This window comes from Amborella trichopoda, chromosome 7 (genome assembly GCF_054954075.1).
Source record: "Amborella trichopoda isolate Santa Cruz 75 chromosome 7, AtrichopodaSantaCruz75HAP2 v2.0, whole genome shotgun sequence".
In the NCBI taxonomy this organism is placed as follows: domain Eukaryota; kingdom Viridiplantae; phylum Streptophyta; class Magnoliopsida; order Amborellales; family Amborellaceae; genus Amborella; species Amborella trichopoda.
Genome location: NC_142342.1, coordinates 727493 through 741686, shown reverse-complemented (window position 1 = coordinate 741686; position 14194 = coordinate 727493). Strand labels below are relative to the sequence as shown.

The 14194-nt window shown below is 40.2% G+C and overlaps 2 protein-coding genes across 2 annotated transcripts; one reads left to right on the top strand and one right to left on the bottom strand.

The window, feature by feature from the left end:
* The first annotated feature begins 2044 nt into the window (after window positions 1-2044).
* Window positions 2045-4496, top strand: LOC18444279 (caffeoylshikimate esterase). The gene is made up of 2 exons (XM_006854454.4): window positions 2045-2642; window positions 3691-4496. Exons 1-2 carry the CDS (start codon window positions 2268-2270, stop codon window positions 4312-4314), a joined length of 999 nt encoding a protein of 332 aa, XP_006854516.1. The 5' UTR covers window positions 2045-2267; the 3' UTR covers window positions 4315-4496.
* An 888-nt stretch (window positions 4497-5384) lies between these two features.
* On the bottom strand, window positions 5385-12158 carry LOC105421423 (uncharacterized). Its single transcript, XM_011628803.3, has 3 exons — window positions 12039-12158; window positions 11758-11871; window positions 5385-5760 (listed from the first exon to the last, which is right to left on the bottom strand). Exons 1-3 carry the CDS (start codon window positions 12057-12059, stop codon window positions 5644-5646), a joined length of 252 nt encoding a protein of 83 aa, XP_011627105.1. The 5' UTR covers window positions 12060-12158; the 3' UTR covers window positions 5385-5643.
* Between the last annotated feature and the right edge of the window lie 2036 nt (window positions 12159-14194).

Genomic DNA, 14194 nt, shown 5'->3' with positions numbered 1-14194 from the left:
TAAATAATTTTGACCGTCAGATCGGTCAAGATTCAATCTGAGCTTTTGAACTTATATATTTACATAAACTAGTGAGCTAATCTCAGCTTTTCCTATATATATATATATATATATATATATATATATATATATATATAAGTATGGCTAAGGATACACCCCATGTGATTTCTTCACCTCACATAGCTTTTCTTAATATTTATAATAGGGAAGCATTGAATGCCGTCGTTGAAGATAGAAACAGCACAATCAAGCAACCTGCTGCTTTATCAAACACTTGGGGGATGTTAAAGAACTATGGGAAACTTTAGGAAGCCACTTGATATTTTGTCATACAGTGAGGGGATATCAAAGCACACTAGGGAACTTCAGTTGGTCAGATATTTAGGGTTATTTTTCTGCTTCCCTACCAATTTCACCAGAATTTAGCCAGGAAAGGACAAGCTTTGATGGAATTTACGAGACTACAATTATTGAGGGCACCTAATATTTCAGGCTTTCTTCAAATGGAGCGAACGTTAATGGGTGAAATGAAAGGCTTTGCATGGGTTTTTTTTTTTTTTTTAAAGAAAAACATACAATTAGACCATTTATCTTTGTTACTAGGTTGTCCCAATTAATCTTCACAAATTTGAAATTAGATGGTTGCATTTATTCCATTGACCAAGTTCAAATTCCAAAAGAAATTTTCTCAAATTTTGTGATAAACCCATGCTATCAGATTTTAACAGTGAATGGTTGTAAGTAATTTTGACCACCTTGTATCAATGGTCTAGTTGTATACAATCCCTTTTTGTATGTACCATGTTGAATCACCCATTTGCCTGAAAATTCAATAGGACCATTTAACTTTGATAGAAAAGAATGACAATCACCCCAAGTAGACATGTGAAATCAAACAACTGACGGCATGCCATTGATCTAGCTTAAACATCTGAAATCAAACAACTGACGGCATGCCATTGATCTAGCATAAAGTCTCATAAATATTTTATCGAACATTTAAGGCGAAATAAGACACCCCAACAACCAGATTTCACGGGGGGTGTCATTGATCTTTTTGTACTAAATGTGAACGGTAAATAGTGAGGATGATAGTCGACAGTAAATCATTTGTGATGGTGCATTAATTTCTATATAAACCACTTTGCAACTACAACCATCCCAAACCAAGACCGGTCATTATTACTACCATTTTTTGTGGAGAATAAAGAGTTTGGAGCAGGGGTTTGCTTGAAACCATTACAACCATCTCAAACCAAGACCGGCCATTATTACTACCCAAACCACATTTTGTAGTTAGAGAGAGAGAGACGGTATGAGAGTATTTCTTTAAATGGAGAAAGAGAGAGAGTGTGAGAGAATTACATTAAATGGAGAGAGAGAGAGAGTCGCGGAGACCAAAAAATGGTGAGAAGAAAAGAGAGGAAATTGGAGAGAGTGGAGGGAGAGAGAGAGAGGAAGAAGAAAAAAATGTCAGAAAGAAGAAAAGAGAAGAAAATGGGGAGTGTGATGGGGAAAAGAAAGAACGATGTAAAGGAACAAGATGAGAAAAGAAAATGGAGAGGGTAGCATAAAAAAAATGAAGACGAATAAATATAGAAAGAAAATGGAGAGAGATTGAGGAAAACATTCAAGAAATGATTGAGAGGGAAACATTCAAGAAAATGGAGAGAGATAGAAAATGGGGAGAGAGAGAGAAAGGAGAAAAGCAAGAGATGTAATTCAACAGCCAGTACAGAGAACCCTGACATTCATGTGTCACTGGACACAATGAATTTTTTAAGCCTCTCCCATTTAATTATTTATTGAATTTTGTTTATCAGTAATAATCCCCGCCGTCCATCCTCCCCAGAAAATAAGGTCACAATTCCCTGATTTCTCACCAAAAATTGTACTATAAGCAGAGTCATTGATTGTCATTTTTCCATATTTACCAAAAAGATTCTATCTTACCTACTTCCACCCCACAATAAATTCTCTCTAACCAACCCAATGTGTGTGTGAGAGAGACATATAAGTCAGAGAAAAAGAGGGGGAGACAATCATGTAGAGAAAGAGAGAGGAGAGATTTTCCTGTCGTACAAGAGGCTCTCCATCCCTACCTCACCCTCTAGAGAGAGATCCTTTTTTGTGAGGTTCTTCATCCCCACCTCACCACACTGCCCCTCAGAGAGGGAGATCCAATTTAGAGAGGTGAGAGAATATTTATTGACCAAGACTAACGAGAGAGAGAGAACTGAAGCCGAAAGGAAGAAGCATTTCTTCTGATGGCGGTGGCACCTCTTCACCCCATAGCAGAGGCGAACGAGCGGAGCCCATTTGGGGACTTCACCCCCGATCAATTCTATGATCGCCATGGCATCACCCACTCGTCGTCATTCATGCGCAACGCACGTGGCATGAACATCTTCACCCAGTCATGGCTCCCCATCAAGAATGACCATGATAGTAAGCAAGTAATGGGCATTGTGTGTGTGGTACATGGGTTCACAGGGGAGAGTAGCTGGTTTGTTCAGCTCACAGCAGTGGCCATGGCAAAGCAGGGGTTTGCGTGCTGCGCTCTCGACCACCAGGGCCATGGCTTGTCGGATGGCCTCTCTACTCACATCCCCAACATCGAACCTGTCCTCGATGACTGCCAGGCATGGATGCCTCCCACCCCTCTCTGTCTCTCTCTCTCTCACACACACAAACATAATCCATGGTCGTCCATTCAAATTCTCTCATCATCCACGTCTGGCAATTCAAACTCTCCCCCTCTCATCATACATGGCTGCCAATTCTCTCTCTCTCTCTCACACACACTGGTTCAGTGGCAAGATTAGCTCTATTTCTAGGTTTTTCCTATCAAATAAATGGTTACAACAGCCTATAAAGCCCTGTGACAGCTATTGCAATGGCTGACATGAGTGCAACACCATTTTTCTAAAGGTTTGAGAAGACTATAATCAAACGGGCTAAGGAAGAACTGTAGTTCATTGGGTCATCATCATCAGATCCAGATGGATGACGTGGAGTGAGGGAGGACCTGCCGAAAGAATAAGGCCTTATTGTGGGAGGTCCCAATCTCCACCGTATTTTTCAAAATCCAATAGATTATAGTTATGCTTTTTCGAATAAATCTAAAATCCTGTCTGAATGATATCTGAAAGAGCCTGGCCATAGGCTTTGAATGTTACGTGACATATCACTGCAAATGTCAAAGAATAACAGCCGTTGCACCTATTATATAGTACATTACAGCAAATTCACCAGTTACACTGTTATAACAGTTCTGGACCTTGGCTGATATAATGGTGCAGCACCATTTTTATAACTTCATCTCGATCACAACTCTCAAGGCCCATGTCATGGTTAGCATTGAAGTGACAATTATGATATCTGACATGTAGATTTATCAAGCCTAATGCTGTGGTTAATGTTGTAAAAACAATTATGACCTATTATATGTGATATTGTGACAATCAGTGTTCTAAAACTCTGTGGCTCGGGCCAGGACAAACCTGGTTCAAAAACCTCTGCAGTCTCATGGAGTAATGGACCCTGCTATGTTATTTCCACAAAGACTTGGCAGAGTCAGACCACTGACTCAAGCTCAGGACCACAGCGGGTCTGATCCTTGTTTCTAATTTTTTATGACACTTATGATGTGTCGGCCTAATGTCATTTTCCAAACCTTGTGATTTACAGGCTTTCTTCTCTAACTTCCGCTCGCGCTTCCCCCCCTCATTACCAGCCTTCCTCTATGCCGAATCCCTCGGGGGTGCCATGGCCCTCTTCCTCCACCTCCGCGACAAGCGCTCGTGGTCTGGCCTCATCCTCAATGGTGCAATGTGCGGGATCAGCCCACGCTTCAAACCTCCATGGCCCCTTGAGCACCTTCTATGGATTGCCGCTGCCGTTGCGCCCACCTGGCGCCTGGTCCCCACGCGCGGCATACCGCGTGCCTCATTCAAAGAAGAGTGGAAGTTCAGACTTGCAGTGGCGAGCCCTTACCGGACCGCGAGGAAGCCGAGGGCGGGGACCGCACTTGAGCTCCTAAGGATTTGCAAAGTGTTGCAAGAGCGATTCGAGGAGGTGGAGGCACCAATGCTCGTGGTTCACGGTGAGGAAGACAGAGTCTGTGATCCAAAGGGAGTGGAAGAGCTCGTGAGGAGGGCAGGGAGTAAGGACAAGACACTGAAGATTTATGAGGGGATGTGGCATCAGCTGGTGGGGGAGCCTCAGGAGAATGTAGAGAAGGTGTTTGGAGACATCATTAATTGGCTTAAGGAGCGGGCCACACGAGCTAGAGCTCATGCCGGTGCCCAATAGTTTTAATAGTTGGCTTCATGCTCGATAAGGGTATATACTCCAGTTTCAATATAAACTTTAGGGGTATGCTATCAAGGGTACGTACCAAGCATGAAGATGTATCTCATCAATCGAAAAAGCATCAATGTCTCAGATTTATCACATGCTGAACAAGCACAGTAAACATCTACTTTTAGTGACCAGTTTGAAACCTCCTTAGAAACGGTTTGAAGACAATAATGTTTACATCACTAGATTTGAGTAGAAATTACAGGTCAATAGATCTGCACCCACAGATACTTTTTTCCCCCTGGTTCTAAGGAACACTGAGTTTACAGTCTCCATTAATCCCTGAAGATAATAAATATCTTTTTCTATAGCCCATGAAGATAATGAATATCAGCGAAGTAGAAAATTCATCTCACCAGATCTGCCTCTTATACAAACTTGCTTTGTTGGGGCCTAGTTCTTAGGAACGTGAGCTTTATAGTCTCTCCTTATCTGGATCCATAAAGATTACAATAGTGGCTTGTTTATAGCACAAGAGAAATTTCATGTCATTATCTGCCTCTCATACACATAACCCATCAGGGCCTAGTTCATAGGTGTGAGCTTTATAGGCTCTTTTTCTCGTGATCTTTGAAGATAATAATGGTGGCAATAACTTGAGTTGAATAGAAATTTCATGTCTTCGAATGTGCCTCTTACATAAACTGGCTTAGTGGCTTTGTTGAGCCCCAGTTTCTTAGGAACGCAAGCTTTATAGTGTCTATTTCTCTTGATCTAACTGATGCATTCACCATGGACTTCATATTCACTCAGCTCTATGAACTCTACTTCATTGTGTGAAGCCCACTTCTTTTTTCTCCCCCTTTTCAGACTTCGTTTATAGGCAGAGGTCTACTAATCAATTTTTTAGGTGAATTTTTTTTCTTTTGGTGACAGACTTATTGATGTCACATCCACAGACCAAGGGGCATGGATTTCTGATGTAAAGGGTTCCCGGACCTCTCTTCCTCACATTCATTCATTAACACGTAGCTCAGTTCTCAGGACCACCAATAAAATTTTGAACTTCACATGTTTAGGTCTTTAGGAGTGATATACCATTTCCATTGAAACCACTAGAAATAATTGTGTATCACGCACAAAAAAATCCAACATGGCTTTCAGTGCTTTCTTCAAGATAAAATGAGGATTCAAGCCCAAAAGAAATGAATCATGAACAAAGATCCACACGAGAAGGCCCATAATAGGTTCAGATCCGATTTATTATTATACAAGCCACTTTTCAAGTTTCAGACAAAGATGGGAGAGATTGAGCATGGGTTTAAATCAGAGAAATGAAAACTACCATCCCTTTGAACTGAGAGAAGCAATTACCGGACCAAGCGCCTTGTCCACACCTCTATTCCACAAATGCACGAGATCTGAGCGAAACTTCTTACCAAACTTGGGCTCTGATGACTGCAAAAATACAAAAAAGAACATGAGGTCACACTAACTCAAAATTCTAGAGTATGAGAGAGAGAGAGAACCATAATGGTTATTAAGCAAAAAGTGGGTCAAAAAGATGACCACTGCTGTCTTATTAGTAAGTACCAGCACAAAGGTTGTGGCCTAAATAACACGTCAAGGAAGCTCACTCCCTCCCTCCCTCCCTCCCTCCCTCCCTCCCTCAAATCAAGAGAAAGAACCCAGCTTGACTATCAGAAAAAGGAGAAGTGTACAAAGGAAAACCAAATTCTAGAGGATAAACTAGAAGACTGACCACCTATTTTATGCAAATCAAAGCTTGGAATGCAGAATGGATGTTAGCAAAGAAATGAGAGACAAATAAGTGTTTTGCTACTATAATGGAAGAACTGGAAAACCAGTATGCAGGTTTCAACCAAACCCTCTTGAAGCATGGAAGTCAAATAGAAAATGGCAGGGATAGGAAAGGGAGGGAGGACATTGAGTTGGAAGAATTCTGGATTACAGAACCAGAAAATGAATTCCCTAAATCTCACTTAAAAAGGCCACATAGCTGAAAATCCTTATGTTGCAGTGAGAGAGAGGAAAAGAGGAACTGATATTCCAACTCTAGTATCCAATCGTCTTTGGGACTCAAAATTCCCTCTCAACTTGTGCCGCCTCCCCCATCTTCATGGTTTTTATTTTTTGAGAGGGTTTCATTTAACCATTCAAACTGGTTTGCTAGTTGAAAGAGACAGCTCCACTTCAACTCACTCTTCTCTTCTCCTTCCTCAATTCCTTGCCCCCAAACCCCCTGCCCCCATTTCTTATATCTTTAAATGTGTCTGTGGCTATATGCATGTGTGCTATCAAGGATGGTTTGAGACAAGTTATTCTCCATGTTGCACAAAGAGAGAGAGAGAGAGAGAGACACCAGGATAAGCAAGCGCATAAGCCAGACAAGCAACCTGCCCACTGCCCCATGTTGTATCAAACACTAGCAACCCAAGTAGGAAACTGAGACAATGAAAATACGAAGTGGATAATAACTGCATATAAAAGAGAAGCGTAAATTTGTGCAAACAAATGCATTGCTTGCTAATAACGATCACCTCAGAGTCACAGCCATTTACTTATTCCTAGTTTACGTTCCTGGTATAGTTCTTGCTTTGTAGCAATTTAGTTTCTTTTATCCTCATCACAGAACATTGCTTTCATCCAACTGTCTAGACACTGAACTTAAATTGTACACAAAAAGTTGTTTCACAACCCTGCTACAAACAATGAAGGCATCTCAAATCAAATATTTACATCATAATCATACGTATCACATTTTACCTTTTACTTCCAGTGGTGCATTAGTAGGACAATTGGGAGATTTTTTTTAAAAATGAACTTGATATGAGTTTGAAGAAAAATTCATCAATTGGATCAAAAGATGTTGCACAGCACCCAAACTGCATTATAATTATGGGCATGGTCTATACTAAAAATATAGGTTTATAATAATTGTTTGTAGTTATAACTCTATGATATGTACTAAATAAGTAAAAAACGGGTTAATAATAATTGGTTGTAGTTATAATTCTACTATATATAATAAATAAGTTTATTATGCTTGCTAAATGATGAGAGTGGAAGCTACAACCATTCTATTTGTTTACGCATATTTGGAATTATTTTTTTGCAATTTAATCATTAGTTTAGTAAGCTAATGGGCCTAAAATCTTTTAGGAAGCTAATGGGCCTAAAATCTTTTAGGTCATGGGCTCCTTCTACCTTGGGGATTAGGGCTATGAAGGTTCTATTCATGTCTTTGTTGATGATGCCACTATGGTAGAAGTCTTGGACAAAGGCAGAGGTATCAGGCATTAGTAACTCAGAGAAGATGGAGTAAAAAGTAATTGGGAAGCTGTCAGGACCAGGGCCCTTGTCTTTTCCCAAAGAATTGATGGCGGCTGAGATTTCGTTAGTGCCGTTAGGTGCCATGAGGGAGATAGCTTGCTCATTGGAAAGGGAAAGGAAGGAAAAGTCAGTCATGTGTGGACCCATAGCTTGCTCATTGGAAAGGGAAAGGAAGGAGAAGTCAGTCATGTGTGGACCCATAGCTTGCTCATTGGAAAGGGAAAGGAAGGAGAAGTAAGTCATGTGTGGCCTGGGTCCAGTATATGCCGAGAAAAGGTTCTGGAAAAAGGAGACAGTGGCTGTTTCTATGGCTGCAGCATCTGAGAAGGAATGGGGGCCAATGGAAATTTGCGAGATAGTGTTGGCTCTCCATCTACAGCTGGCAATGCAATGAAAAAGTGTGTGTTCTTGTCTCCAGCTGTTAACCATTTGATACGGGATCTTTGGTGCCGAAAGATTTCTTCTTTCTTGAGGGTAAGACAGTATTCTAATCTCGCTTTCTCTCAGTCATGAGTTTCCCGTGGTGTAAGTGATCTGGTCTATTCGGTGTTGTCTAGGTTGGTTATGTCTTGTAGAAGGCTGTTTTTAGTGTGTGAAAAGTTGTTCTGTCTGTAGCAAGTTTTGATAGCTTCTTTAAGAAGTTTGATTTTCCTTTGTAACCTGAAACCAGCCCAACCATAGACTGAGGTGGTGGTCCAAAAATCCAATACCAAGGTGATGAAGTTTGGGTCTTCTATCCAGAAAATTTTGAATCTGAAGGGTTTGGGAACTCGAGCTGTGGGGACGATGTCTAAAAGGATAGGTTTGTCGTCTGAGGTTGTTTTAGGTGAAGTGCATGAGTGGTACCTGAGAACTTGGCTTCCCCCTCGGGGGAGACGATGAAACAGTCCAGTTTGGTAAGAATTGGGTTGGCTGAGTGATTGGACCATGTGAATGAGGATCCATTAAGAGCTATTTCTACAAGTTGGTTATGGGATATGAAGTTGGAAAAGGTGGACATCGCTGGGTGATGTTTGGGTTGTTGTTGGATTCATGGGACCATCTAATGATATTAAAATCACCCCCTAATGCCCATGGGTTAAGAGATAGGGCAGTTATGGTGTTAAGTTCTTCCCAAAAGGCTGCTCTAATCTTCCAGACCAGGATGCTCATTCGAGGGGTTGGAAAGTGGGCCTTGGCGCTTGGGGTAGCATCTAGGCGAAGCAAGAGTTAGGAAAGATGGGGGTGGGCCAATAACCGGTGGGCCAATACCGAAATTTTAATAAATCCGATCCAAAATGTAGATTCCATACCTCCAAAATCCTCTCTCTCACAACCAACTCTATACAAAATGGAAGAGGGAGGAGAGCGCTAGACGAGTGGAACGTGTGGGCTTTGTCAGGCCACATCCCAGACTAGCTAGGGCCATCCACATGTGGGGCCTTGGCCATTGCCCCCCCCCGAAAACATGTGGGTCCCACATGTTTTAAAAAGCACATAAAAATTATAAACAACTTTTTTATAATAAACAATATTTTTAATTGCTAAAAAATAATTTAATTGTATGAAAAATTCTCAAGGCATAAATAAAAATTGGAAAAAATATCTTTAGGGTCTCATAACTTTCCAAACCACAAATAAAGAATTTGGTACAAACAGGTCCAGAATATGCGATTTCTAAGGCAATCAACCTATGCTAAAAATCTATGACCCACAAACCATTTTCTCAAACCAACCCAATAGGACCCATGACCCACAGTCAATCACAGGGCCTACTGATTGGCCCATCCATGTTGGTCAATAAAAAGCATGGACACAAATTTGGTATGTGGACTTCAAGTTCCTCCCTTAAAGACAAATCATATCCATAAGGATAAATGCATAGTATCACAACAACGCTGGGGGTACTCTCTTCAGCACATGTACACGACCCACCCCGGGTAGCTTCCCATAACAGTGTCTATCATGTGTGTGTATGTTGGGGATTTGGCCCTTAGCCTTATAAACCTCCAAGCACACGAAGGAGATCACCAGCCTTCAAGCTCACAACATCATCCCTGAACGTCTCTCCAACCTCAACGAGGGATGATCCTACAATCGACCCCTCAACGGCTGTGCCATATGCCCAAAGGTAAGGGTTTTGGACTCGATCCCAGGTCTAGACCACTCAATCCAAATGAGTTCAAATCATAAAATGCCATACTAGTCCTACATGAACCGCACTCCCATTGGAGTACATATTCACTAGAATCATAAACGCATGACTTCTACATGCTCTCAAGGCCTTTAAAGACCACAAACCCCAACAAAAAATGTAACATTTACCACTTCCAATCCTGTACTGGCCTTGAGAAAACTCATTTAAAACAAACATACATACATCTTTTTAATAATAGCACCATTGAAAAAATGCCTATTTAATTTCAACACCGTTGAGAAATTCAAATTATCCATTCTTTAAATGCAACTTCTTAGATCGACCCTTTACATATCTAGGTTTGCCATTATTTCAAGGTAAATTCACCTCCATACTTCACCAGCCCATTACTGGTAAAACTATATCCAAATTAGAAGGATGAAAATTGACACACTTCTATATCCTAGAGACTCACCTTGCACACCTCATGCCTTAACCCAATCCCAAACCATTGGTTTTCCATCATCAAACTACCCTCCACCACAATTTACACCCTAGAGAGACTATAGAGGAACTTCCATTGAGGCAACCATCAAAACCAAAACAGCCAAACCATATAAAATGGACCACCATATCCAAACCAAAGACTGAAGTGGACTTCGTATCAAATGAATCGAGGACATCAACATGGCCTTGCCAAACTTGGATTGAAATTGGATAGGAAGCCAATACATGCGAACACGATTAATAAGAAGAAGTAAGTGTCTTAGGAGAAAGAAATATGGAATTTCAAAATTGTTGGAAGCGAACCCAGGGCTTGAAAAAGCTACAAGAAACAATCTCATTAATAAAGAAAGTAGCCGATAGCTCATAGGAAATGATTCAAATATTGAGTGTTGGTTTGATCCTTTGCTAGATGAGGGGTCCTTGTACGATCTGCATGGGATAAAACTCAAAAGCAGCTTGAGCCTTAGAAGAACCCTAGGCATCTCTCAAGTGAGAGGAGATTGCAGGTTTGGAAGCTAAAATTAGAAAATGCCTCCTACCGCTAGAGCAGGAGGGAAGAACTTAGAAGCACGATTGTACAAACCCTAATAAATAACTCCCAAATATTTCAAGACATTTTTTATTAATAAGTGACTCCCAAAAGTTTGAACATCGCATGTAGCTTCAGTTTTAGGCTCTAGCACCTTGCAATGAAGGGGTACTATCCAGCACGTAGAACCTTTTTGTAACGCTAAAAAGCAGTACAGTAAGAAACAGGTTTCACAATATTGCACCAAAGAAAGAATCAAGTCATGAATATTGGGCCAGCTTTCTAGCAGCTCCAAACATATATAATATACATGTTCCTGGAGACATCCAACCGTCCTATCTTGATAGAATGGCTAAGAGTGAGTTGACAACAATGTTGGACATCAATTATGGCCTGGCAAACGCATTAAACGGTTACATTGTTCTCAACACACTCCCAGCCATCCGATCTTGGCCTCCAAACGGATATAAATTATATGGATTCACCATGAAAATATATTATTCACCTCAACTTACAAACATCATATTTTCCAGAGTTATTACACAATCTATCCCTCTCATGCTTGCAGTGATTTGGTGAATTTTGCATAAGCCCCAACAAATCTACAATTAAGTATAAACTAATAATAAACAACAACAACCTTTTGCAGATTTTCACATGCAAAATCGGAAATAAAAAGGACGAAATGTAGTCAAAAAAATTCAGATGAAATTCACATGCACCCCAACCATAACTGATCATAAAATCCACATGAACTATTAAAGAAATGTGAAAACAGAAGAAAGAAATTCCTACCACAAAAATAGAACGCATTGGGTGCCCAAAAAAAAAAAAAAAATGAATATATATATATATATAGCTTTAAAAATGGGAATTGGAGTTATTCTGATTTAGCTAAAAAAACAGAATAGTGAAATAGGCCGTCAGGTTTAGGGTTTCATGAATGTACCTTAATAGTGGTTTTAGAGTGAGAATCTGAAATGGAGGCGTAAACATTCTTCCGCTCCTTGTAAACAATGGCAGTAGCAAGAAACGCTCCAAGCGTGGCTCCGAGGAGACGCTCCTGAAAAAACAGGATATAAGAGTTTGGTAGAGAGAGAGAGTGCGTGTGTGCGTGTTTAGAGAGAGATAACTGGATGGAAGGATTGCTGAGGTCCTGGAAAAACCGGGATACAACACGTTTGGTAGAGAGAAAGCTTTTAGAGATAGAATTGTGGCGGAGTGGCATACCTGAGACAGAATGCTGATCATAGTGTGGCATAGGCTACGAAGGGAAATGGGTTTCTTCGAATACGCTCTTGGAGAGGTGAAAAATAACCTCTCTCTCTCTCTCTCTCTCTCTCTCTCTCTCTAGCTAAAATCCTAAAAAAATAGTGCTCGGACCAGGGGTGAAAACGAGTCGTGTCGGGTCGGGTCGGCGGATCCAACGGGACCCATACCAAAAAATATAGGGTGGGACCTGGACCCAACTCAAAAATTAAAATGTCCATGTATTTAAATATATTTTATATATTAGACCCAAAAAATATAACCGGACCCAAATAGTATTCAGGTCCAAGATTTGGATCGGAAACCAACTGCACGGGTCCAATTGTTTGACCCATACCAGACTTAGATCGGGCTTATCCCTCGGGTCCCATTCCATTGTCACCTAGGGGTGACTACGGGTGAGGTATGGGTGGGATCTAGCTGGACCTGGACCCAAACCCAGACCTAAATGTATTCAAGTCTATGTTTGGGCCCATACCCGACCCATTGGGTCCAAAAGTTAGACCGTACCCGTATCCGTTGGGTCCCGGGTCTATCCCGTCAAGTCTTGGGTCTGGTTGGGTCCATTGTCACCCTCCCTAAGAGCTTCTCTTTTTATTTTTTTGCCCTTTCTTTATCGTCATATATTTAAATTATGGCAACAATGTCACAACCTGCCATTAGATTTCAAGTTGTCTTATTTGTCATTTAATAGCTAAAGATGATTATGAATTCTTATTGTAACGATCTTTAATATACCAAAACGAATAGACCCTGGAGTATTTTATCTCCAACTGTTTATGGGTATGAGTCGGGTCCAATAGAACTTGGACTCGAATAGTGTTTGGGTCCAAGCTTTAGACCCGAACCCAATCCACTGAGTCCAAATGTTGGACCCATACCCATACCCCTTCGGGTATTACGCAACGGGTCCTGGGTCTGATCCTGGTCCATTGCCACCATTATGGCCACCCCTACTCGGACGTGGGAACACCCTAAAATTGATTGTTTCAACTATCGGCATGAAGATTTGACTGGTTGTTGAATCGGTGAAGGATTTGGTTTAGTCAAAATTTGTAGAATCAATTATCAAATTGATTAGACTATATTTTAGAAATATAAATAATATTTAAAATATTAAGAAAAGTTTATCTGTTTCATTTAACTGGCCAAACCAATAAAAAACCAAACAGCCGTACTACTTTTGGCTTTAGACAATACTAGCCAACACACTGATTAACGGTCCAAGGTCGGACTGGGTGGTCTGGATATCTATGATGTCAACCTTGAGAATTGATGTGCATCTTATAAAATGCCTAACTAGGTTGGCCATTTCCAGGTATTTATGGTACATTTTTTTTAATGATTATTTTTTCTTAATTGGGGTGTGAAAATAGATTTTCAATAAGGAAAATGGTTTGATAGAGATGCATCTCTATCAAAACAAGTAAAGCCTCACCTCATAACTCGTAAAAAATTACAAATCAAGCATTAGAAAATATTTATATCAATCATCTTGACTTGAATATTATGGCTGTGAAAAATATATAGGATTTCAAACTCTAAAAATAGTGCACATTATAACAAATTATCTAGATTCCACGAGATTTGTATCATTTTTTGAATTTCAAATTTTAGATTGAAATTTGATTATAGAGCCAATATAGAAATTTTTATTGCCAAAAAATGCTTTCCGGATGAGGATTTGAAATAATAGTATATTTTATTTTATTTACATAAAGCCTAGGGCTTATAGAAACCTCATCCTTTCAAGAAGACTCATCCAACATTGGGAGGTGCAGCGCTTAGTTTTTTTCGTAAAGCTGCGCCTTATACAAATTACACGTTGTGTAAAACATGCTCCTGCAAGGGTATATTGTGTACATGCTTCCTCAAGCGAAAGAGGTAGATGATTTACATTGACCTAGAACTTTGCGATCCTCCCGGGAGTTTTAGTAAAGGGAAAAAGCTTATATAAGCAAGATGCATCTCAAAACTGTATTAAAAAATATTATGCTGGTACTAGAATAGAAAAGGTTTTCAAGAAAAAAAAAAAAAAAAGTAGTGGATCGTGCAACACCTTATCTCGATTCTCTATTTCCAATATCTTAAAAGTGTTTATAAATTTGTTTGAATTG